The sequence below is a fragment of the Sylvia atricapilla genome, chromosome 22 (genome assembly GCF_009819655.1).
Source record: "Sylvia atricapilla isolate bSylAtr1 chromosome 22, bSylAtr1.pri, whole genome shotgun sequence".
Classification (NCBI taxonomy): Eukaryota; Metazoa; Chordata; class Aves; order Passeriformes; family Sylviidae; genus Sylvia; species Sylvia atricapilla.
In genome coordinates this window covers 6,684,919-6,708,892 of record NC_089161.1, presented here as the reverse complement: position 1 = coordinate 6,708,892, position 23,974 = coordinate 6,684,919, and the positions used below count along the sequence as shown (strand labels likewise).

General features: G+C 58.6%; 2 protein-coding genes across 2 annotated transcripts in view; one reads left to right on the top strand and one right to left on the bottom strand.

The window, feature by feature from the left end:
- CROCC (ciliary rootlet coiled-coil, rootletin) overlaps window positions 1–23,974 on the top strand; it is a 94,052-nt gene that overhangs the window by 26,975 nt on the left and 43,103 nt on the right. The gene's annotated exons all lie outside the window — the stretch shown is intronic.
- ATP13A2 (ATPase cation transporting 13A2) lies at window positions 4,369–23,771 on the bottom strand. The gene is made up of 29 exons (XM_066334432.1): window positions 23,729–23,771; window positions 18,666–18,739; window positions 18,257–18,424; window positions 17,465–17,523; window positions 16,147–16,276; window positions 15,978–16,057; window positions 15,144–15,221; window positions 14,611–14,680; window positions 13,940–14,074; window positions 13,498–13,564; window positions 12,383–12,514; window positions 11,674–11,841; window positions 11,458–11,568; window positions 11,284–11,330; window positions 11,002–11,190; window positions 10,724–10,930; window positions 10,495–10,611; window positions 10,219–10,375; window positions 9,700–9,820; window positions 9,385–9,509; window positions 8,634–8,794; window positions 7,840–7,950; window positions 7,400–7,479; window positions 7,001–7,153; window positions 6,794–6,890; window positions 6,039–6,262; window positions 5,202–5,353; window positions 4,955–5,127; window positions 4,369–4,844 (listed from the first exon to the last, which is right to left on the bottom strand). The coding sequence occupies exons 1-29, from the start codon at window positions 23,736–23,738 to the stop codon at window positions 4,674–4,676; spliced, it is 3,567 nt and encodes a 1,188-aa protein (XP_066190529.1). The 5' UTR covers window positions 23,739–23,771; the 3' UTR covers window positions 4,369–4,673.

Genomic DNA, 23,974 nt, shown 5'->3' with positions numbered 1-23,974 from the left:
GTGGGACAGGGCCTGTGTGCTCCCCACGGCCTGGCCGTGACACGGACACGGACTGAGCCGGGTTGGGAGTGTCCCGGGACAGGAGGGATCGGGATGAGCGGGATCAGCGTGTCTCCAGAGGCTGTGCCGAGCTGGCAGACCTTGGATCCAGGACCGCACCTGGAGCCTGGCCACGGGCTCTGGGGGGGCCAGAGGGGTTGGGGGTGTCCATCCCGAGCTCTGCTGCTTCTGCACGTGCTGGGATCCCACGGGATGCCTGCACCGGCATCCTGCGGATCCAAGTCATCTGCATTCAGCGTCCAGATCCCAGCAGGGAGGGAGGGAGGGATGATGGAGGGATGGATGGACAGACGGACACCAGCCCTGGAGCCATTGCCCGCTGTCCTCCCGCCTTCCCAAGGACACGGCCCCTCACACAGTGCCCTCCTGCCAGCCCCCTTTCCAGCCGGCGCGGCTTCTCCCGAGCTCCAGTTCCCTGAATTTCCCCCAAGTCTTGGCCGGAGCTCGCAGGGTTTGGCTACGGGACGGGGACAGTCGGGTCACGTCTGCCCCGACGGCGACGCCAGCGGCTGCTCCCGACAGAGACCCCAGAGCGACACCGATGTCCCCACCATGTCCCCACCATGTCCGCCCTTCACCCAAGGCCCCCAGGAGGGGATGAAGCCGCCTTCGCCCTCGTCCCCCCGTCCTCCCCTGCTCCGGCCGCTCCCCACCGGGAGGGCCCCGTTGTTCCCCCTTCCCTTCCCCAGGCTCCGCTCCCTCCGTGCAGGGGTCCGGCGGCTCCGACCGAGCCAGATGTTTTTGCAACTGCACATCTGGGAACAATCAACCCCGGAGAAAGAACACCACAGTCCCTTTCATTCTGCTAAACCCCACCTTCCCCCAGCCTTTCCCCCCTCCCCCAGCTTTTTTTTTTTTTCCCCATTTTCCTTTCTTTTCTTTTTTTCTTTTTTTTTTTTTTTTTCTTTCTTTTTTTTTTCCCTTAGCTTTCCCTTTGCCAGAGAGTGAGAGAACAAAGGGAATAATGAAGGATTCCAATTTTTTTTGCCCCTGACCAGAGGTAAAGAACTTGATGCCCCGATCCCCATTTTCACACATCACCTTTTCCTCAGGGGCCTGTCCCCCCAAATAAATCGGGATAAAAGATCCCTTTTCAACAATCTCCTTTCAGCATGGAAAAGAAAAAAAAAAAAAAGACCCAAACAAAAAAAAAAACCCAACCAACAAACCCACGGCTTCCTCCAGGATTTTGGGGTATTTTTAGACTTTTTGGAAGTGGTTAAAAATCTTCAACTGCCAGGCCTCAAAGAAGGGCCCCCTCCTCTCCCCCGGCTGCCGTTCCTTCAGCACCCCAAAAATCGAGGGGGTTTGCCTTTGTGATGTTAAGAAGCTGAAAACAACTTTTCCAAGCTCTCAGCTGTTGAAGTTTTAAAGGTGATTTCACAAAGCTCCCAAAATGGGGGCTCAGCCCCGTTTGCTGCTGGGGGGGGCTCCCAGGAATTCCTGAGAATTGGGGGGGGTTTCCCTCACCTGGTCCTTACCAGTGAGTGCCGGCTCTGCCCTCGCCCACCGCCTCGGTCTCCTCTTTCTGCTTCCCCAAAACTCTTGAAATGAGAGTGAAAAAAAAAAACCAAAAAAAAAAAAAAAAAAAAAAACCCCACTCAAAAATCCTCCTACCTCCAGCGCAGGGTATCCGCTGGGTCCTAAAGCCACACCTGAGCCGGCCCCTTCCTCCTCCCGCGCTGCCTGGGAGGGGGAAAACCCACAAAGGGCCACAAATAATCACCCCCAGAACACACCGCTGCCAGGGGAGTCGGCGCCGGGGTGTGTTGTTGTTTCGGGGGCTTTTTCCCGGTGAGATGAGTTTTAAACCCACGGGAAAGCGAGCAGGGGGGAGGATCCCGCGCGGAGCGGGCAGGGGTTTGTGCGGCTGCAGGGAGGGAGCGACGGAAGGAGCAGCTCAGCTTTTTCTCTCACCTCGTCAGCTCTTGGAAAAAACATCGCTGCACCCCCAAAATCTGGGATCCGGGATCACAGCACCCCTCCCGATCCAAGGGTGGATTCCGATCCCCGCCCCCCGCAGCGAGGTTGCTGCAGCCCCGGGGGCGCTTTATCCCAGGAGGGAGCAGGAAAAGGACCCAAATCCCCCAAATCCCACTTTTCCCACCCAGGCCGGGGCTGCCGGAGGCTCTGCAGCCCCCGCTGCCGGCCTGGGGCCCCTTTCCACGTTCCTGGCGCGTTCCAGAGGATTCCGGCGGGATCGGGATGATCCCAAACCCCCCGAGCTCGGCACGGACACCGAGCCAGCCCTGGGGGGTGAATCCTGGAGGTCTGGGGTGAAAACCCAGGGAAGGAGCAAAGGGAAGGCGCTGGGATGGAGAGACGAGGTCTCTGGAGACGGGAATGGGGATGAGCAGAGATTTTCTCCCAGGGGATTGGATTCCAAGCAGCCCAAGCCGGATTGTGCCGAGGGCTGAGCACCAGGACGGGGTCTGAGAGCTGCAAAACGCAGGAAAAAAGGGATTTTCAGAGCAGGATGAGAGGATGATGAGGCTGGAAGGTGCTCCCACCTCCTTTCCTCTGGTTTTTCAGGCTGAAGGATAGATAAAACCACCCAAAGGATCCCCAAATCACCTCAGTTTCCAGGCTGAGAGATGGATAAAACCATCCAAAATACCCCCAAAACCACCTCAGCTGCCGGCCCCCAACTGCAGCGTTATGCTCATCCCAGCCCTGTTCCCCTCCACCCAGGGGCAGGGGCTGCCTGTCAATACTGAAATGATCTTTGTGACCCCCCCAGGGCCGGGAACACCTCCCTGACCCATCCAAGCCAAACACCCCGGAGCGCGCGGAAATTCCACGGGGGAGCGGCTCCGGGTGCTTCTGCTCTGAAAACTGCCAAGAGCGGGCAAAAACTCTGCCACGGTTCTGAGTGTGGAGGGTTTTTCCAGGCTCGGGAAGCCTGGGTTAATAACCGCAGCCTTGGCCAGGCCTCCAGGAAACCTCTTACCTCTGCTTGTGCCTCATTTCCTGACCTAATCCGCAGCTCCCCAGGGCAGAGAGGCGCCGCCGGCGCTCGGAGGGGGTTCAGACTTTCCATGGAAGCGAATCCCTGCAGGAATCAGCTCGGGATCCTGGAACACCCCGGGAGGGGGCTGCGGGCAGCACAGACCCTCCCCAGGGAGCTGCTCTTTCCTTCGGGATGCGGCCTTTCCATCTCCCGGCTTTTCCTCGGTGGAAGGAGCGAGGTTTTGGAGTCTCAGCCAGGACACCTGGGCTTTTCCAGCGATTATTGTTATTTTCTAGGAAATTCCAGCTGAAGAGAGGTTGTTTAGCTCAGTTTGGGCTGCAGGAATCCCAGCGGTGTCATCCCTGGCTCCAGTCCCTGCTTTCGAGCATTGAGCTGAGCGTTTCCCAGCCTGGCTGGGAATGCAGTGACCCAGAAACCTCTCCCTGCCCCATGGACACTCACCCGTGCCATCCCAAATCCATCCCCAGCGGGCAGCACGGACAAGCAGCCAAGAAAATAAGTGTTAATTTATTGGACAAGACCTGTGACAGCCCGGTCCAGAACACACGAGCGGCACCGTCGCCTTCCCGCACGCCCCGAGGCATCAGGGAAGAGTCAAAAAATAGTGAATTTGTGGGGTCTGTAACGCTACAGAGGTCCCAGCCCAAGGCAGAGGTGCTCTGCCTGAGCATTCCAAGCGGAGAAGGGGCCTAGGCACTGGGGATGGAGCAGCAGCCTCGGCAAGCTGGGAACAGGGACTGTAAACTCCCTACACATCTAGAGGGGACTGGGGCTTCACAGTGACACAGCTGGGGGTGCTGGGGACATCAGGGACCCCCTTCCTGCTGGCCTGGGCCGGCCACGAGGGGCCCACCCGGCCCCGGTGGCCAGTGTGGGATTGTGGGGAATGCTGTGGGAAGAGCTGGGCTGGATCCTCCTCTTCCTCTGGATCTTCTTGCCCATTTCTCCTCCACCACCTCTGGGCTGCAGCCACGGGGTCAGCGTGGCCATGGGATCAGCGTGACCATGGGATCAGTGTGACCATGGGATCAGCGTGGCCATGGGATCAGCGTGGCCATGGGATCAGCATGGCCATGGGATCAGCATGGCCATGGGATCAGTGTGGCCATGGGATCAGTGTGGCCATGGGATCAGCATGGCCATGGGATCAGCGTGACCATGGGATTAGTGTGGACATGGGATCAGTGTGGACATGGGATCAGCGTGGCCATGGGATAGCATGGCCATGGGATCAGTGTGGCCATGGGATAAGCATGGCCATGGGATCAGTGTGGCTGTGGGATGTGTGGCAACAGGATCAGTTTGGCTATGGGATCAGTGTGGCTGTGGGATGTGTGGCAACAGGATCAGTTTGGCTATGGGATCAGTGTGGCTGTGGAACCACCATGGGTTTGTGGCCACCACGGCCATGAGATCAGTGTGGCCATGGGATCGCTGTAGCTGTGGGATCAGCATGGACATGGGATCAGCATGGCTGTGGGATCTGTGTGGCCATGGGATCAGCATGGCTGTGGGATCTGTGTGGCCATGGGATTCACATCTGTGATGCCGAGGGATCCTGCCCGCTGCATCCTGGCTTTTTCCAGGATAAATAAATTAAGGAAGTGTCCGAGGGCTGGGGCAGAGGGCACGGCTGGCACTGCTATCTCACAGCCAGGGACATCCTGGGTGTGGCGAACAGGGGCTGGTCCAGGGGCGGCCAGGCCGGCTGCTGCTGGCTCAGCTCCTTCTCCAGCCTCTTGAAAAGCTTCTTGGAGGCCTTTTTCCGGCGCAGCCTTCGGAAGCAGCCGAACAAGCCGTGATCCAGAGCGGTCTGAGGCCAGAGCAGGGAGGGAAATGGGGTTGGGGGAGGACAGGAGAGCCCCGTGCCCACCTGGAGAAGCTCCAGGGGGATGCCCTGTCCCAAAGCCCCCTCTGACCCACCTCCAGCACGAAGGCAGCGAAGAAGTTGAGGGCAGCGATGCCCAAGAGAAGCAGCTTGAAATGGAAATCCTCGATGCGCTGGAGCTTCAGCAGGGATTTGGGAAAGCCCAGAGGGTACAGAGTCAGCCAGATCATCAGGCCGAAGAGCAGGATGAGGACGAGCAGGAAGAGCACTGGGGGCGAGAGGGGCCGGGGTGAGGGGCAGGAGGAGGGGGGTGGGTGGCTCTCAGTGTCCCTGTGTCCTCACCGTTGGTGTAGAGTGGCTCCCGGAAGGGGTAGCCCTTGGACATGGCCACGGCCAGGATGAGGTACTGGAAGCCGGTGATGCAGAACAGGACGGTGTTCTCGTAGTTGGGCAGGTTCTGGGGCGCTGTCACCGTGCTGTTCAGGGGGACGTACCTAGGCCGGGGGACAGGGGACACGGTCAGCAGCAGAGGCCAAGGGAGGGTCTGGACCTTGTTCTCCATCATAGTTACAACTTCCCCATGAAGGGAAGAGCAGGGGCAGCTCCAGTCTCTGCTCTGGGACCAGGGATAGATCCCTTGGGAATGGGAGCTGTGCCAGGGGGGTTTAGGTTGGAAATTAGGAAAGGTTCTTCCCCAGAGGGTGCTGGGCACTGCCCAGGCTCCCCAGGGAATGGGCACGGCCCCAGAGCTCCAGGAGCCTTTGGACAGCGCTGCCAGGGGTGCCCAGGGTGGGATTGTTGGGGTGTCTGTGCAGGGCCAGGGGTTGGACTGGATGATCCCTTCCACCTGAGGATGCTCCATGGTTCCCTGTCAGCTGCCAGATCTCAAATCCCAGAACAAACCCTGGGCTCTGCCACAACCTTGGTGCCGTCCCCGTCACCAAACCCACAGGAAACCAGGGCAGGGTTCACATGGGATATTGGGAAAGATTTCCTCATGTGAAGAGCTGCAAAGCACCAGAACAGCCTGCCCAGGGGAGGGTGGAATCACCACCCCGGGAAGTGTCCAAAAAACTCACAGACGTGGCACTTGGGGTTTAGTGCCCAACAGGGACCAATGGTTGGACTTGACCTTTTCCAACCCCAGAATCCCAGGATTACCAGACTCCGGGCCCTCACCAGCTCTGTGAGATGGTGATGAAGTAGCTGAGGACCTGCACGGTGATGAGCAGGGCTGTCTGCAGCAGGAGGCTGCCCAGCACCAGCCCGCTGATCAGGGCTCCCTGCGGCCGCTGCACGCCCAGCGCCGGCGCCGGCCCCGTGCGCCCCATCAGCACGGCCACCGTGGTGGTGATGACCAGGTCAAAGAACAGGAACTGGAAATCGCTCAGGTTGGTGTTGATCTGGGGAGGAGGAAAGGGACAGGCTCAGACCCAGCTGGCACTGATGCCTTGTGATTTTAGCTTTTCTGTTTTTCGTACGTTTGTAATCCTGCAGTTCTTTATAACTCTCAACTCCGTACACAGCGTCAGCTGCTGTTCTCCCATTACGGGTAGAACCAACAATTCCTCTCTGAGCCTGGGAATCAAGAACACCCCACTGCCTCAGGCCCCAAGAAATGGAAACAAAAGTGAGCTGGAGGGAGCAAACTTGGGGTAAATGACTCCATTACCTGAAGCTGGAATTGGAGGATTAACCCCTGATATACAAATGAACCAAACATATAAAAGTGTGAAACCTGTGACCTGTGGTCCATTTTTGGGTGTAGCCCCTGGGGGCTTTGTCTGCCCCAAATGTACCTGAGTAAAACCTTCAGTAAATACAAGCGCATTTTATTTCCTTAATTCTGTCTGGCCTCTGTTTTTAGAGAGCCCCACAAGGCATCAATACCCCAGAAATTCCCAAGAAAAGCAGGGATTCAGGGTGGGACTCACGGTGTAGAGCAGGAGCACGGACACGAACTGCACCAGGCTGTACAGGGCCATGTACTTGAAGACCCCGAAGGAGGTGACCAAGGAGCACCGGCCCTCCCTGGAGGGGGACACGGCATCACCACCAGCCACCCCTCCCCGGGAGCAATCCCGCGGGGAACAGCAGCATTCCCGGGATTCCCCCGGCATTCCTGAGATTGCCCCGCTCACCGGATGACCCTGGGCACGCACTCGATGGTGGCCACGCGGGAGGTGAAGGGCGAGGCCACCGACGCCTCGGCCTCGGACAGGGAGATGCCGACGTCGGCCGCCCGCAGCGCCCCGCAGTCGTTGGCACCGTCCCCGCACATCCCCACGCAGTAACTGCGGGAAAGGAGCCCCACACGCCTCAGAGAACACGGGAAAGGGACCCCGCATTCCTCAGGGAGTGGGGAACACCCTGGCTCAGCCCAGAGAAGCTGCGGCTGCCCCGTTCCAGGCTGGAGCCACCAGTGGAAGTGTCCCTGCCCCTAGCATTGGTGTCACCAGGTGATGTTGGAGGTGTCTCCCAATGTAACCCATCCCATAATTCCAGGATTATTCCCCTGGCATCCATCCCCTGGGCCTTACTTGAGCTCCTGCAGGCTGCACACCAGCTGGGTCTTCTGCTCGGGCAGCATGCGGGCGAACACGGTGGCCTGGAGCAGGATCTGCCAACGGGGCAGGATCTGTCAGCATCCAGCGGCATTCCCAGCTGGGCAGGGCACTGGGAATGTCCAGCAGGGCACTGGGAATGTCCAGCAGGGCAATGGGAATGACCAGTAGGGAAGTGGGAATGTCCAGCAGGGAACAGGGAATGACCAGCAGGGCACTGGGAATGTCCAGCAGGGAACAGGGAATGTCCAGACCAGGGATAGGGAACCTCAGACCAGCCAAAGAAACACCTGCAGGGAGCTCTGACTGGGAGCTGTGAGGGCACAGTGGGAATCCCCAGAGAGGTCAAACTGAAGGAAGGTTCCCAATCCCACGGGAAGGTTCCCCACCCACCCAGGGCTCCGGGCCAGACTCACCTTGGGCAGGAGGTCGGCAAAGTGCTCGCAGACCACCTGGAAGGATTTCCCGTTGAGAGCCAGGTGGCAGTGCCGGGGTGGGAGGGAGGGTCTGTCCCGCTGCTGCAGCCCCTGCCAGGAAAACAGCTCCAGCTCTGCAGCCCCAATCCCTGTGGAGCCCCAGGGCCGAGCCAGGATCTGCCCGGAGCAGTGGGAATGGCTCCCCGAAATCCCAGTTCCCAGTGGGGCTCTTTGGGGGGCAGGGCTGGGCTGACCCAGCTCTCCATGCCCAGCCTGGAGCAGGACCTGGCAGCATCCATGGGGTGGTGTTTGGAGCTGTCATTCCAGCCTGGATCCTTGGAAGTGCTCCAGGGAAAGGCAGGAGCAGCAGAACCTCTCCCAAAGATGTATTTACGAAGGGCAGGATCACAGCCTTGATTGCCTCTCAGGATGCTGGAAAAGCCCTTCCCACCCCTGGAATAGGATGAGCTTTGAGGTCCATCTCAACCCACTCAAGCCAGATTTCACAGATTCTGGGAAGAAATTCCTCCCTGTGAGCGTGGGCAGGTCCTGGCACAGGGGGCCCAGAGAAGCTGTGGCTGCCCCTGGATCCCTGGAAGTGTCCAAGGCCAGGCTGGACACGGGGGCTTGGAGCACTCTGGGATGGTGGAAAGTGTCCCTGCCCATGGAACAGGATGAGCTTTAAAGTCCCTCCTGACCCAAATCATGCTGGAATTCTGGCATTCCACAAAAAACTGAGCCCTGTAAGACTGCCTGGGCAGTTTGGGCTCCCAAAAGGTGCCCTGAGCTCTCACCTCGGGCTGCTCCTCGCCCTGGGAATGCTCAGCCAGGACGAACTTGAGGGTGGCGGGTTTGTCGCGGCTGGGCGGCGAGGCCGTGACAAAGATCACGCCCTCCGTGGGCTCCACCATGCGGCACCCCCGGGCCACGTTCATGGCTGTCAGCATGTTGTCCCCTGCTCGAGACACGTGGGGCATCAGGAAGGAGGCTCTGGGATTTCCAGGACAAGAGGAGCAGCTCAAAGCTGCGGTGTCCCCTCTCCCGGCCATCACAGTGGTTTTACTTTCCTCTTCTTTTCTCCAAAACCTCCTGCCTGCCCTGACCCAAAGAAATGTGGGTTCAAGCCCTGTTCTCCTGCCTGGAAAACACTCAGAGGTGACTCTACACCCCCTGCAGCCCCATGGAATTTGGGATTTCAAACAGCAATATTTAGGGGAAGGACAGCAGAACAATGAGTTCTTCCACCCAAAAAATGTCCACACCCTGAGCCGACCAGTGGATCGTGCATCCTGAGCGAAGGAATGACAAGCCAGGATCCAGGAACCCTCGGGGTGGCCCCACAGCTGCTTCGGGCACAGATTCCTGGTGGGATTCCACGAGGGATCCCTGCTGGGATCCCTGCTCGGGTTCCTGGTGAGATTCCTTGTGGGATCCCTGGTGAGGTTCTTGCTGGGATCCGTGGTGGGGTTCCTGGTGGGAAAGCCCCTTCCCCTCGCACACCGCCAGGACTGTCCCTCCCCAGCTCCCGGTCCCTCCCAGGGTCACCTGTCACCATGACGGGGCGGATGTTGGCGCTCCTCAGCAGCTCAATCACGGGCGCAGACTCCGGCTTCAGGACGTTCTTCATGACCAGGAACCCCAGGAAGTTCAGGCCACTCTCCACAGAGTCCCTGGTGGGAGACAAGGAGCCTTTCATCACCTCCAACACCAGCAGAGAGGATCAAGGGGTGTGAACAGCTAAAATCCATCTGGGAATCAGCCAGGAATTCCCCCCATGTGGATTAGGGTTGAATTCCCTGCAGGACATCACTGGAAATGCTGGGAGCGAGAGAGGAGGTAGGAGCAATCACTGTCACGGACCTGGGGAGCTGCAGGGCCTCCTCGAAGGTGGCCACCGTGCCCAGGACTTTGCAGGCCAGAGCCAGGACCCGGAACCCGTCAGTGGTGTAGTGCCGGAGCATCTGGGAGAAATCCGGGGGCACTGGAAAAGTGAGGCCGGAATGGCTCCTGAGGGAACCCCGGCTCCAGAGAAGGGACACGGAGCTCTGGGGTTTGGTGCTCACAAACAGCTGCTCGTCAGGGAGCCTGGAGATCCCAGGATGGGCTGGGGGATGTTTTCCCACCCCAAGGAGCCTGGGGATCCCAGGACAGGCTGGAGGAAGCTCTCTCCACTTCCAGGAGCCTGGAAATCCCATACTGGCCTAGGGGAAGCCCGCAACCCCATCTTGTGGCTCCTGTTTCCTTTCCCTCCACGTGGCTGGAGGCACCCCAAAGCCTTTGGGAGCTGCCTCACAGCATTCCTGAGGATAATTCCCTGTGGGATGAGCCTCATGGATGCAGCCAGCAGGACTGGGGGTGAGCCCCCCTCCCAGTACAAACCAGTTTCCTTCCTGCACAGACTGGCCACCATCTCTGGAGCACCCTTGACGTAGGCGTGGGCCGAGGCCTCCCCGGGCAGCTTGACCAGGACACTCATCCTCTGGAGGGAGGAGGAGAACGGGAAACGCCGCAGGATCCCCACGGGGGCCTGGTGCCTCTGTGGAGAGCAGGTGGGGTCAGGGCTGGGCAGGAGTTCCTCCAGGAGGCAGGAGTTCCGCCAGGAGGCAGAAATTTCTCCAGGATGTAGCAGAGTGGGGAGCTGTGCCATGGGGTTACCCTGTCCCGAGGCTGCTCCTCCTCCGGTGGAGGTTTCACCACAGCCAAGACCTTCATCTCGAACTGCTGGAACACTGGGAGCTCCCCTTCCTCCTCCTCCTCCATCATCTCCAGGCGCTGAAGCCAAGAGGGCAAAACAAAACCCTGCTGAGCTTATCCACGCACAGAGAGCCCAGAACCACCGAGATTCCCAACACCTCCCCTTCGGGCCCCACAGCTCCCGCCTCACCCAGCCGGTGGATTCCAACATCTTGATGTCGACGGGGTCCCCGACGAGCTGTCCCCGCAGCGGTGACACGGCGTGGCACGCGGCCAGGGCATAGAGCAGGGCGCCGGCAGGCAGGCAGCGGGGCTCGTGCACGATGGGCAGGAAGCGCTGCTGCTCCAGGGGCACCACGCCCCACACGTCCAGCCCCTCCTGGGTCAGCGTTCCCGTCTGCGGGCACAGCGTGGTGGGTCCGCAGAACCCCGGCGCCGGCGCCGCCGCGCCCGCCCGGCCCGGCTCACCTTGTCGAAGCACACCAGGCGGATCTTCCCACACAGGTTGATCCGGGGGGGGCTGATGCAGAAGATTCCCTGTTTTTTCAGCCGGTTCTGGGCGTAAATGGTGCCCACGGTCATGGCGGCTGGCAGCGCTGGCGGCACGATGACAGTGACCAGATCCAGGGCACGGATGATGATTTGTCCCACGGGGACCTGGGACAAAGGAGGAGGAGAAGGAGGAGGAACAAGGGGGGGCACCCCTCCCCCAACGGATCCCTGAGGGCTCTCCCGGCCCACCAGCCCTACCTGGTTCCTAACCAAGATGAGGATGCTGTACAAGGTGCCGATGAGAGCTGTGCCGGGGAGAACAAGCTTGGTTACAAAGCACAGCCCAGCAGGGAGCTGGAACAGAATTCCATTCCAGGAATTTGGCTGCTCCAGTATGCACCTCTGGGATTCCACTAGGGATTCTAGACCTACCCAGGATGGCAAGGAAGAGCACAAACTTCACGGCATCTTTGTAGAACTTGAAGCTCACAGGTTTGGGGTAGAGGATGGAGCTGATCAGGTCCCCCTTGGCTGTGCAGAACCCTGCGGGACAGGCAGGGATCACCGCATGGCACTGCTCCCAAGGGCACGGATCCATCCCGGGATTCATCCCAGGATCCACCCCAGGACTATCCCCCACAGCCTCACCTGTGCGGGTGACCACAGCCAGCACCTCCCCGCCCACGTAGGCCCTGGCCTGGATGACCTGCGTCCCGCAGAACAGCGTGTGGCGCCGGTGCTCCTCGGGGCAGTACGTGGCTCCGGCCGCCTGCCCGCCCGCCGGCAGCGGCGTCTTCATCACTGGCACACTCTCCCCTGCCCAGGACATTCCGGGGGGATTGTCACCCCAGGGGCCTCAGAGGCCAACCAGATGGGGTGACTCTGACTGAATCTCGTGGGAATGTGATGCTTTAGGGTTTGAGTTTTTATGGTTTTCAAATCCTGGACTGCATTAGTGCCTAACTCTAAACTCCACGTAGAGTGCCAGCTGCTGTTCTCTCATTTTGGACAGACACAATTCTTGTCTGGGCCTGAAACTCAAGGACATCCGACAACCTCAGGCCCCGAGAAGTGAAAACAGAAGTGAATTGGGGCAGGAGGAAACTGGGGGTAAACGACTTCATAACCTGAAGCTCTAATTGGAGGATTAACCTCTGATACGCAAATGAACCAAATTTATAATTGTCTGAAAAACTGATGACCATCGCCCACCCTGGGTGTAGCCTCGGAGGCTTCTGACTGCCCAAGGTGTATCTGTGGAAGCCTTTAACAAATACCCACGTTTATTCTGTTAACCTTGTGTGGCCTCTGCCCTCGGCAGGCGCTCCGGGGCAGCGGGGTGTTGGGAAGGGCTCACCGGTCAGCAGGCTCTCGTTGACCATGCACTCTCCCGTCAGCAGCGCGGCGTCGCAGGGCAGCACCGCCCCGGCCGCGGGCAGATGGATGCAGTCCCCGGGCACCAGCTCTGCCGAGCTGACCACCAGCTCCTCTGGAACACAACCCTGCTCAGGGCCTGGGGAACGCGGTTCATCCTTCTCCAGGCACCGGGAGAACCCTGCTCAGGCCTTGGGGAACGGGGCTGGCTCATCTCCAGGCATCTGGAGAGCCCTGCTTAGGGCTTGGGGAGCAGGGTTAATCCATCTCCAGGTACTAGGAAGGAATCCCCATGGACTAAGGTGGCAAACAGGAAGGGGTTAATTCCTTGGAGGTTGGAAATTGAGATGCCAGGCCAGGGGATAGCTGATCCAGAGCAGAATTCCCAGCATGGCAAAGCCTGAGGAAGGCAGCAAGGCCTCACACAGGTGACATCCCAAGCGGCAGGGGTGGCACTAACGCCTGTGGATAGCCAGGATTAGGGCTGTAGGAAAAATGGAACCTCTGGAGGAACCCCAGGGATTCCAGCACTGGGAAAGAGCAGGAGGAAAGGGGCTGGTGGGACAGGGCAGGGATTCATGGGGGTATTATCCTTATAATCAATGTCTCTCTCTCTTTCCCTGAAATCTCCTGTTAAATTAAATCCACATTGGCTTTGGAATATGATCTCATTTGCACTTTCATGTGGGCAGAGGCATCTTCTACTAATTGGACCCCAAAATTATTCCAGTGTCTCATAAGATTATCCCCACGTATCTGAACATCATTCCTGTCTTATAACATTATTCCCATGTATAACATTATTCCCATATATAATAACATTATTTCTATGTATCCCAACATTATTCCCATGTATCCTAACACTATTCCCATGTATCCCAACATTACTCCCATGTGTCCAACATTCTTGCCACATATCACAGCATTATTCCCACCTATCCCAACATTATTCTGGTATCTCATAACATTACTCCCATGTAAAATAACATCATTCCTGTGCATCCCAACATTATTCCCACCTATCCCAACACTGGGTGCAGATCTGGGATCCCAAAGGGACATCATCCCAACAACCATCCCAAGAATCTTCCCTCTCACCTCCGCCGGGCCGCCGGACCCGAACCCCCACAGACATCTTGGCCATGTTCCGCAGTGTGGTGCTTTGCTGGGAGGGAGGGAGCAGTCAAAATCCACCCCAAAAACGTGGGATTTGGGCTTTGGAGGGTTTAGGGTTTGGAGGGTTTGGGGTATTTGGGGGGTTTGGAGGCTTTGGGGTTTGGAGGCTTTGGGGTTTGGAGGGTTTAGGGTTTGGAGGGTTTGGGGTGTTTGGGGGGTTTGGAGGATTTGGGGAGTTTGGATGATTTGGAGGGTTTGGGATTTGGAGGCTTCAGGGTTTGGAGGGTTTGGGTGTTTGGAGGATGGTGGGAAACCATCCCTAAAAAGGGTCTTGAGGGCTGGGAAGCAGGGCTGGAGGACGAGGAGAGCCAGGGGAGGGCTGCCCTCCCCTGGAGCGGGGCTGTGACCCCAGTGCCCCCAGCACCTTGCGCGTCTCGTGGAGGGACAGCCCCAGGGAGAAGGTGGAGATGAGGAAGATGCAGGCGGCGTAGTAGTAATAGGCATCGCACACCCACAGCACCATGCTGAGCACTTGGAAGATGTAGAAGGGATTCAGCACCTGCAGCGGGGAGAAAACACAGGTCTGGGAGCAGGGAGAACTTCTGGGAGCTCACTGGGAGACCTCCTTGGGGTGGGAGAACCTCCTCCAGCCCAGTATGGGATTTCCAGGCTCCTTGGAAGGGGAAAAGCTTGATCCAGCCCAGTATGGGATTTCCAGGTGGGAGGAACTTCTCCAGGCTCCTTGGAGGAGGAAAAGCTTCCTCCAGCCCATTGTGAGCCCTCCAGGCTCCCAGATGCAGAGGAGAACCCAGCCCTTCCTTGGGCCCTTCCCTGGGGCTGGCATCCCCTAAACTCTTCATTCCCTGGATTTCCCTATGGAAATTTCCCTAGATGCTGCTCCTGAGGATGCTCAGCTACCCCCAGAACCCCTGGGGGCTGCTGTGCCCAAGCCCAGAGGGTCAGGAAGGGTCCCCTCCACGGCTCTGCCTTCTCCCAAAATCCTCTCCTCCCTTCCCAAGGGCTGGGAAGTGCTTCCAGAGAGGGACAGGGAGCAGGGGAGGGATCTGTCCGGGGAAAATCTGCTTGGGAACCCACCTCCTCCACCAGGAGCCTGGCGTAGGACTTGACGGGCACCTCAATGAGGTTGGGGCCATAGATCTTCCTCCTGCAGGGGGAGAAGGGCAGAGGGAATTTTATCCTTGGGAAAGGAGAATTACATCCTTGGAAAAAGAAAGGGATGGAATTTCATCTTTGGGAAAGGTGAGGGAAGGAATTTCATCTTTGGGCAAGGAGAAGGAAGGAGTTTTATCCTTGGGAAATGAAAGGAAGGAATTTTAACCCTGGGAAACTGAAGGGAAGGAAATTCATCCTTGGGAGAAGAGGGAAGGAGTTTTATTGCTGGGAAAAGAGGGAAGGATTTTTATCCTTGGGAAAAAGCTACATTTCCAACCCAAGGGCCCCTCGTGCTGCCCAGACCTCCCCGAGGAGCCGGGTTATGTGGAGGTGCCAATCCCAGGAATTCCATCCCGCCTGGCAGTGGGGTCTGAGCGCAAGGAAAGCCGAGGCTCCGGGATTTCCTGCTCCCTGGAAAAGCCTTATGTGTGCTTCCCAGGAGGTGGCAGCCCCACCTGGCGCCGTGCTCCTGCTGGTCCAGCCCGGCCCGGCACAGGTGCAGCTCTGCGCAGGTCCAGCCCTCGTCCAGGACACTGGGGGCAAAGAAAAACAGGGAAACCGAGTCACAAGCAGCAGGAACGGCGGAACAAAGAGCACGGCCAAGTGCTGGGGACAAACCCACCCCTCTGGGAAGGGAGAGTGCCCTGTGCCTTGGCCTCTCCACAGCCCACGACTGCCAAGGGAAGGCAACAAAAGGGGCACAGTGCGAGAACCGGGAGCGTCCGGCTCTGCCAAACCGCCCCGGCCGGTTCCTGGGAGCACCCCGAGGGCAGCAGGGATGGCTCCAAAGGCTTGGTAGTGCTGAGGGCAATGCCTTAGGACTTCAGCTTTTGTATTTTTCATGTATTTGTAATCTTGCAGTTCTTTAGTGTGTAACTCTAGACTCCACACACAGTGTGAGCTGCTGTTCTCCCATTTTGGTCAGACACAGCAATTCCTCTGGGAATCAAGGACACCTCACTGCCTCAGGCCCCGAGAAATGGAAACAAAAGTGAGCTTTGGGGAGCAAACTTGGGGTAAATGACTTCATTACCAATGAACCAAACTTATAAAAGTGTGAAACCCCTGACCCGTGGTCCATTTTTGGGTGTAGCCCCTGGGGGCTTTGTTTGCTCGAAATGTACCTGAGGGCCCTTCAGTAAATACAAGTGCTTTTTATTCCATTAATTCTGTCCGGCCTCTGTTTTTAGAGAGCCCCAAAAAAGGCATCAAGGGATGTGCAGTGCTGCCGGGGGCAGGAGGATCCTGAAGGAGCTGATGGAGCAGGATATGCCGGGATCTGGGAATACCTGACTCTGCAGAAGGCCTGCTGCCGCTCCAGCCACACGTAGCGCATTCCCTGGAACAGGTAATACCTCAGGGTGTTCTTCTGTCAGACAGGGAGGGGAAAAAGAGGTGTGAGTGGAGAGTCCAGGGACAGGGAGAGAGGCTGGAGGCGGGGAAGGTCCTTGGGGCCACCTCGTCCTTGTCGTGGAGCCGGACGGTGTCGCGGCTCTCCCCCGCATCCGGCACCGCCACGGCCACGCTGCTGCTGCTGCTGCTGCTGCTGCTGCTGGGGTCCTGCCGCGCGCCGGGGGGCTGCTCCAGCCTGCGGGGGAACTGTGCTCAGCCCCGGCCTGCCCCACAGCCCCAGCCTGCCCCACAGCCAGAGCACAGCCCCAGCCTGCCCCACAGCCAGGGCACAGCCTCAGCCTGCCCCACAGCCCCAGCCTGCCCCACAGCCAGGGTACAGCCCCAGCCTTTGCCCCACAGCCAGGGTACAGCCCCAGCCTGCCCCACAGCCAGAACACAGCCCCAGCCTGCCCCACAGCCAGGGCACAGCCCCTGCCTGCCCCACAGCCAGGGCACAGCCCCAGCATGCCCCACAGCCAGAACACAGCCCCAGCCTGCCCCACAGCCAGGGCACAGCCCCAGCCTGCCCCACAGCCAGGGCACAGCCCCAGCCTCTGCCCCATGGCCCCGGCCTCTGCACCACAGCCAGAGCACAGCCCCAGCCTGCCCCACGGCCAGAGCACAGCCCCAGCCTGCCCCACGGCCAGGGCACAGCCCCGGCCTGCCCCACAGCCAGGGCACAGCCCCAGCCTCTGCCCCACAGCCAGGGCACAGCCCCAGCCTCTGCCCCACAGCCAGAGTACAGCCCCAGCCTGCCCCACGGCCAGGGCACAGCCCCGGCCTGCCCCACAGCCAGGGCACAGCCCCAGCCTCTGCCCCACAGCCAGGGCACAGCCCCAGCCTGCCCCACAGCCAGGGCACAGCCCCAGCCTGCCCCACAGCCCCGGCCTCTGCACCACAGCCAGGGCACAGCCCCAGCCTCTGCCCCACAGCCAGGGCACAGCCCCAGCCTGCCCCACAGCCAGAGCACAGCCCCAGCCTCTGCCCCACAGCCAGAGCACAGCCCCAGCCTGCCCCACAGCCAGGGCACAGCCCCAGCCTGCCCCACGGCCAGGGCACAGCCCCAGCCTCTGCCCCACGGCCAGAACACAGCCCCAGCCTGCCCCACGGCCAGGGCACAGCCCCAGCCTGCCCCACGGCCAGAGCACAGCCCCAGCCTTTGCCCCACAGCCAGGGCACAGCCCCAGCCTTTGCCCCACGGCCAGAACACAGCCCCAGCCTGCCCCACAGCCAGAGCACAGCCCCAGCCTTTGCCCCACGGCCAGGGCAGAGCTGGGCTCAGCCCTGGCTTGCCCCAGAGCCAGGGTAAATCTGGCTCAGCCCTGGGCTGCCACCCCGAGCCAGGAGAGGCTCCCAGATCCCGCGGGGACAGGGCCTGGCTCACCCGGCTTCGCCCAGCGGCTCCGTCAGCACCTTGGTGGTGAAGCACTGCCCAAAACGGTCCTGAAACACAGGGATGGGCTGGAGGTGGAACTGGGAGCGCCCGGAGTGTTCCCAGCTCCTTCCAGAGTCCCGGGAAGGCCCTGGCCACCCATCCCAGATGGTGTCTCAGGTCTGGGGACAATGAGGAGAAATTCCAAGATGGATAGGTTGGGATGGAAGGGGGGGAATGTGGAGTTATTGTAGGAATAATAATGATTCCTGGAATGGGATAATTCTAGGAATTATAATAATAATGATAATAAATTCCTGTAATAATCTGGTGCTTGAGGAAAGGAGATGCCAGACACAGGCAGGAGGACAAGGAGGGGAACATTCCCAGGGTCCTGTTGGGAACCCGGGGCAGAGCTCAACCCTGGATCCACAAAATCCAACCCTGGATCCACAGAACCCAACCCCAGCTCCACAGAATCTAACCCCAGATCCACAGAACATAACCCCAGATCCACAGAATCTAACCCCAGATCCACAGAGCCCAACCCCAGTTCCACAGAATCTGATGCAAGACCCACAGAATCCAACCCTGGATCTACAAAATCCAACCCTGGATCTACAGAGTCCAACTGGATCCACAAAATCCAACCCCAGACCCACAGAATCCAACCCCAGACTCACAGAATCCAACTCCCAGTCCATAGAATCCAACCCTGAATCCACAGAGTCCCACCCTGGACTCCCAGAATCCCACCCCAGACTCCCAGTACCCCAGCCTGGGCTGGGATCCCCTGGGACTCACCCTGATGATGAGCCAGTCCGCCTGGCCCAGGGCGCAGGGTTTGCACTTGGCCTGCACCTCCAGGCTGGGCTTCCAGTGGAAGAGCAGCAGGAGCAGCCCCGCGCTCAGCACGGAGCCCACGTGGCACAGCAGCACCCGCCACGTCCTGCGCTGGTAGCCCCTGACCTCCTGGAGAGGGAATCGCTGGGAATCAGTCACTGGGGATCACTGGGAATCACCTGCACCCCGCTGCTTAGTCATAAAACCAGCTAAAATTGATTCCCAACCATTAAACCCTAAATGCCCCAAATCCCGGCCTGACCGACCCCCAGATAGGGAAACCCAAGGGGTTGGAAAAGCGGCCCCTGGGGGTGTGGGGAACCCCGGGATCTGGAGCTATCCCCACGGAGAACCCCCAGACCGGACCTACCATTCCGGCGGGGTCCGTGTCTGGCTGCAGTGTCCCGTAGCCTGGGCGCTGGGCCCCCAGCAGCCGGCTGCTGTCTGCAAATGCACCAAAAACGCAGAGAAGGGTCAGGAGAGGGGCTGGTTATCCCTGAGGACAGGCTCCCGGCGATGCCATCCCCGGTCAGTCCCAGGAGGAGGAGGTGGCTCCTGGCCCATCCAGCCGGGATCGCTGCCCTGTCACCCTCCCGGGCACGTGATGGTCACGGGGACGACGCCGGAGTGGCCCCGGGATTTCTGGCGTTATCCCAGCGGCTCAGTGGGCACGGGAAGGGAGCGGGGCTGGGCTGGAGCCAGGCAAGCCCTCCTTGCCACTTTTCCAGCTCGTTTGCTCCTTGTTTGCTCACTGGGTTTGCTCCTGGCTGCCAAAACATTGGCATTTCCCAGTTTTAACCATGCTCCGATTCCCGCTGGGCTCTGCTGCACCCCAAAACTCTGAAGCTGAACCTGCTCGTGCCCTAAATCCAGGATGGATTACGAGTCACTGAACCTGCTCATTCCCTACATCCAGGATGGATTACGAGTCACAACATTCCCAACACTGGGATCTCAGAGCAGCAGTGGGGAGGCAACACGTGGCACAACCACGGAGCCAGGAGCTGTTCCCACTCCTGGAACACGTGGATATTTCCAGCCTGAGCCCGGGTTTCCAAGAGGGCGCCGAGACTGGCTCAAGGATTTACACTGGAAAAACCGCCGTGGCTGGATTCCTGCTGCTCCCTGACTGACCCCAAAGCTCCTCTGCAGGGGATAAAAGCCATTAATTAAAACCATTCCCTGGCTTTGGTGATCCCGGTGGTGAGGGATCCATCTCCAGCTCACGCAGCCGCTGCTGCTGCTCTGTGGGATAAATCCTGGAGGGGAGGAATTGGGGGATGAGCCTGGGGACGGCTCAGTAAAACAAAAGCTGTCCCAGGAGCCAAGAAAAGGAATGGAGGGGTCAGCTGTCCCCAGTGCCAGCCTCAAATTCTGCAAAAAGGCGGAATTCCAGCTGCAGGGACGGCGGGAGGGTCGCCCCTCCCAAGGGCAGGACAAAGGATGGGGCAGGGTGGGGATCTCGCTCAAGGGCTCTTCCCGGGATCTGCAGCAGGGGGAAAAGTATCCAAACAACCTGGAAACAGCCTAATTCCCTTCCCGGAGCCTCTGGGTGATGGGAAGCCCGGCCCGGCCTGCCCGGCTACTTAACAGAGCTATCCCGACTTTTCTAGATCCTGAAGCAACACACCAAGGAACCGAGCGGCTCCGCACAGCCCTGTCCCGGGGCATTCCAGCCCCATCCCCGTGGGATTTCTCCCCTCCCGTTCCCATCCTGGCTGTTCCCAAAGCTCGGCAGGTGAGGAAAAGCCTCGGCACTGACTCACCCCGCCTCATCCCGCCGGGAACGCGATCGGAGCCGCTCCCGGTGGGAACGGGACCGGGAAGGACGGGATCGGTCGGGCTGGGATCGGTCACGGTGGGATCGCTCGGGCTGGGAGCGGCGCCGCCGCGGCACCGAGGCCGCTCCTTGTCGGCAAACACGGCGCAGGGGCTCCGGGATGTCCCTCCTCCGCCTCCGGATCCCGGGAATTTCCCCGGAGCCTGCACAGAGCTCCGCTCTCTGCTTCCCTCTCTGCCGCTAGAACAGGGATCAGGCGGAGGATAACAGCCAGGAGAGGCTGGAATCTCAGATACACCGGCCCGGCTTGTGCCGGGAAGACGGGAGCCAAGATCCCGCACTGATGATGGATTTGCACGGCCAAAGCCCCACCTGGAATTCCCCGCAGCTGCCCGGCTCCGTGTCCAGGCCCTGCCCTGTCCTCTCTGCCCGAAATTTGGGAAGAGGCTGCTCTGGACGCTCCCACAGCCACCGCACATCCTGGCGGGGGGGATGAACCCTCGGACTCCAGGGCGCAGAGCCGGGAGCCGGGATGGGATCGGGATCCAAGACCTGGCTGGGCATCAGCTGGGAATGCCAGGTCCTTGTCCCAGGATGTGGATCCGAGTCGGAGCTCCCTCCCCAGTGCAGGTGCACATGGAAAACAGACAGATACTACTCCTAGGGACTTCTCCAGCAGCCCTGGCCCTTCCCAAGCCCCTTTCTGGAAGCAAACAAAACCCCGGGGGCTTGGAAATGTCCCGCTGCTCCCGTGATTCCTGCTGGATGGTCCCTGGGCAGCACCATCCGTCTGTCCATCTATCCATGGATCCTTCCATCCCTCATCCATCCATCCATCCCTCCATCCATTCACCCACACAGGCTGGAAGCTGCACATAAGAGCAGGAAGCTCCATCCATGGGAATTTCTGTTCCAGCCACTGAGGTTGATGGGATGGGGTTGGCAAGGCCAACCCAGGCCCTTGGAGATGGGGACATGGAAAATCAGGATAAGGCAAAAGCCAGGAAGGAGAGAGAACCTAAGGAAGTGTTTAGGTCACAGAGGGTGAGACTGAATCCAGGAGGATCTTCCAGAGATGGGAGATCTGTGGCCAAGTGCGGCATTGAGATGAGATCCTGGTGGTTCTCCTGTCCTTCCCATGGATCCCCCAGGAACTGATCCCAGCTGGGACAGGGACATGGGACAGGGACATGTTGCCCTTCCCATGGATCCCACACAAAGTGATCCCGTGCTGCCGGAGCAAATGTCTTTCTGGGCAGTTGGGTCCTCCCAGAAAAACAGCCCAAGGCTGAAGGAACAAAGCCTGAGACGGGCCTGATCCAAGATGGGGACATGGAAAATCCGGATTTGGACTCCTCAATGCTGCGAAATCCATAGTCAGGTATTGAACCCTTGAGACAGGTGAGGAATAAATTCCTGGGAATTCTCAGCAGCCCTGTCCGCCTACACCTGTTGTGGTTGAGATTTTTGGGAGAGATCCCCTGTCAGGAGGGGGGCAGCACTGGCTGTGCTGTGTGCTGGTGACACTGGCCGAGATCCCGCCATTCCAACCCTTCTGGCACAGGGATTCTCCCTGGCCCTGCCCTTCCCAGTCACCCAAATCCAGCTGCAGATCTGGAGGGAAGTGCCTGGCAGCTCGAGGAACATTCCAGCCTGGGGAACACCGCAGTGTGAGTGGGAAAACAGGGGGTTCACATCCCAATGCCACACTTCTCCCAGTTCTGGGTAAACGAGGGCTCCTCCTGCCCGTAGGAAGGGGGCTGTACTCCCGGCATTCCCGCTGGGAAGTGAGGAACCAGGCTGGGAACATCTCTGGCAACCCTCAAAATAAGGAGCTCAGGGAAAAAAGGGGGAGCTTTGAACCCCGAGTGCTGCTCAGCTGTGGATTGGGATCAGTACTGGGATTGGGATGGGCAAGGGGGATTTAAGGGGATCCAGGGGATCCAAGCAGGGTCACCACAGGGACAGAACCCCCGGAGCACCCACAGGTGTCCCCCCTGCCCCTCCCTGCTCTTCCTCCAGGAAATGTCGGTGCTGAGCCTGGCAAATCCAGCAGGAAAGGGGCAAAGGTTGTTCGGCAGTGCCACTCCCACATTCCCATTCCTGGGAATTCCAGTCAGGAACCCTGCATGGACCCAGAACGCCCAGGTGCCTTCTTCCCACCCAGCACCATGTTCCGTCATTTATCCATGAAAAAACCCCTGGGATTGCTCCAGGATGGGATCTGAGAGGCGACGGGTCCTTCCCAACCCCAAATTCCCCCTGCTGTCCATGATCCAAACAGGAGAGAGATGGGAGCATTCCCAAATTCTGGGAGGGATCCACCCATGGGAAGCAGCTCTGGGGAGGGCCAAGGGGATCTGGCTGTGGGGTTTGGAGAGTTTGGGGTTTGGAAGGTTTGGGGTTTGGAGGGTTTGGGTGTTGGAGGATTTGGAGTGTTTGGGTGTTGGAGGGTTTGGGGGTTGGGAGACTTTGGGGTTTAGGGTTTGGAGTGTTTGAGGGACTTGGAGGGTTTCAGTGGTTTGGAGGGTTTGGGGTTTAGGGGTGCGGGGTTCAGAATGTTTGGGGGGTTTGGGGTTTGGAGGGTTTGGGGTTTGGGGGATACAGGGTTTAGGGATTTGGTGTTTGGCAGGTTTGGAGTGATGGGAGGGTTTGGGGGACTTGGGATTTGGAACGCCCCAAAGCCCTTCCCGGGATTCCTGTCCCCTCAGATCTGTGGCTGCATTCCCAGGGCCGGAATTCCCAAGGGATGTGGAGCCAGGAGGTCCCACCCAGAGTCCTGGGATGGAAGAGGGGCTGGGAAACAGGGGAAAAAAGTGGGATAAAAATAGGAAATAAAGCCCAATAAAAAAGGGAAATAAAGTGAAATAAAAAGGGAAGTGGAGCAAAATAAAAAGGGAAGTACAGTCGAATAAAGCAAAATAAAAGAGAAACGGAACAAAATAAAAGAGCAAAATAAAGTGAAATAAAAGACAATTGGAACAACAACAAAAAAGAAATACAGCAAAAAAAAAAGGCAGAAAAAATTGGAGTAAAAAAAGGAGAAAATGAAAATTAAAAAAATCAAAAGAAAAATAATAAATGAAGTGAAAAAACTAACAATGCAAAGAAAAAAGGGAAATAAAGCACAATTTAAAAACATAAAAACGAAGATGGAAAACAAAGCTAAAGCAAAATAACGATGCCAACTGTAAAATAAAAAGTGAAAGTAAAAGACCGAGCCACAAAAGAAGGCAACATAAGGAAACAAAAAAGCAAAATAAATTGAAATTAGGTCAAATAAAGCCGAAAAAGAAAGATAATTAAAGTAAAGTAAAAAAGCAAAATAAAAATGTCAAATTAAAAAAAAAGGCAACAGAATAAAGCAAAATTTAAAAGAATAAAGAAAGCATAATAAGGCAAATAAAAAAAAAGCAAAATTTTAGAAGAAAGGCAAAATAATACAGCGAAATAAATGGGAATACACGGGAATAAATAGGAATAGACGGCACGGGAACCACACCGCTCCCGCGGCTCCGCGGGCTGGGCTGGAGCCCACGGCACTGCTCTGCGGCTCCGGGCCCTGATCCCGACCCGCAGCCCATTCCCGGATCCCAACCCCCATCCCCATCCCCATCCCCATCCCCATCCCGATCCCGGTGCCGGTCCCTGACCTGAGCTCATGGCGCGACCCCGCGACCCCGCGCGCCGGCGGAAAGGGCGGGCCCGGAACCGCGGGGGATGCTGGGAATTGGAGTCCGCACCCCCCAACCGGGCTGTGACACCCCGGGGGATGCTGGGAATTGGAGTCCGCACCCCAAACCGGGCCGTGACACCCCGGGGGATGCTGGGAATTGGAGTCCGCACCCCAAACCCGGCTGTGACACCCCGGGGGATGCTGGGAATTGGAGTCCGCACCC

Excerpts from the sequence above, each read along its gene's own strand:
- ATP13A2 (XM_066334432.1), bottom strand. Across the intron at positions 11,569-11,673 it reads GGCTGTGGTCACCCGCACAG|GGTTCTGCACAGCCAAGGGG; the intron begins GTGAGGCTGTGG and ends CCTGTCCCGCAG. Across the intron at positions 11,191-11,283 it reads TCATCTTGGTTAGGAACCAG|GTCCCCGTGGGACAAATCAT; the intron begins GTAGGGCTGGTG and ends CCTTTGTCCCAG.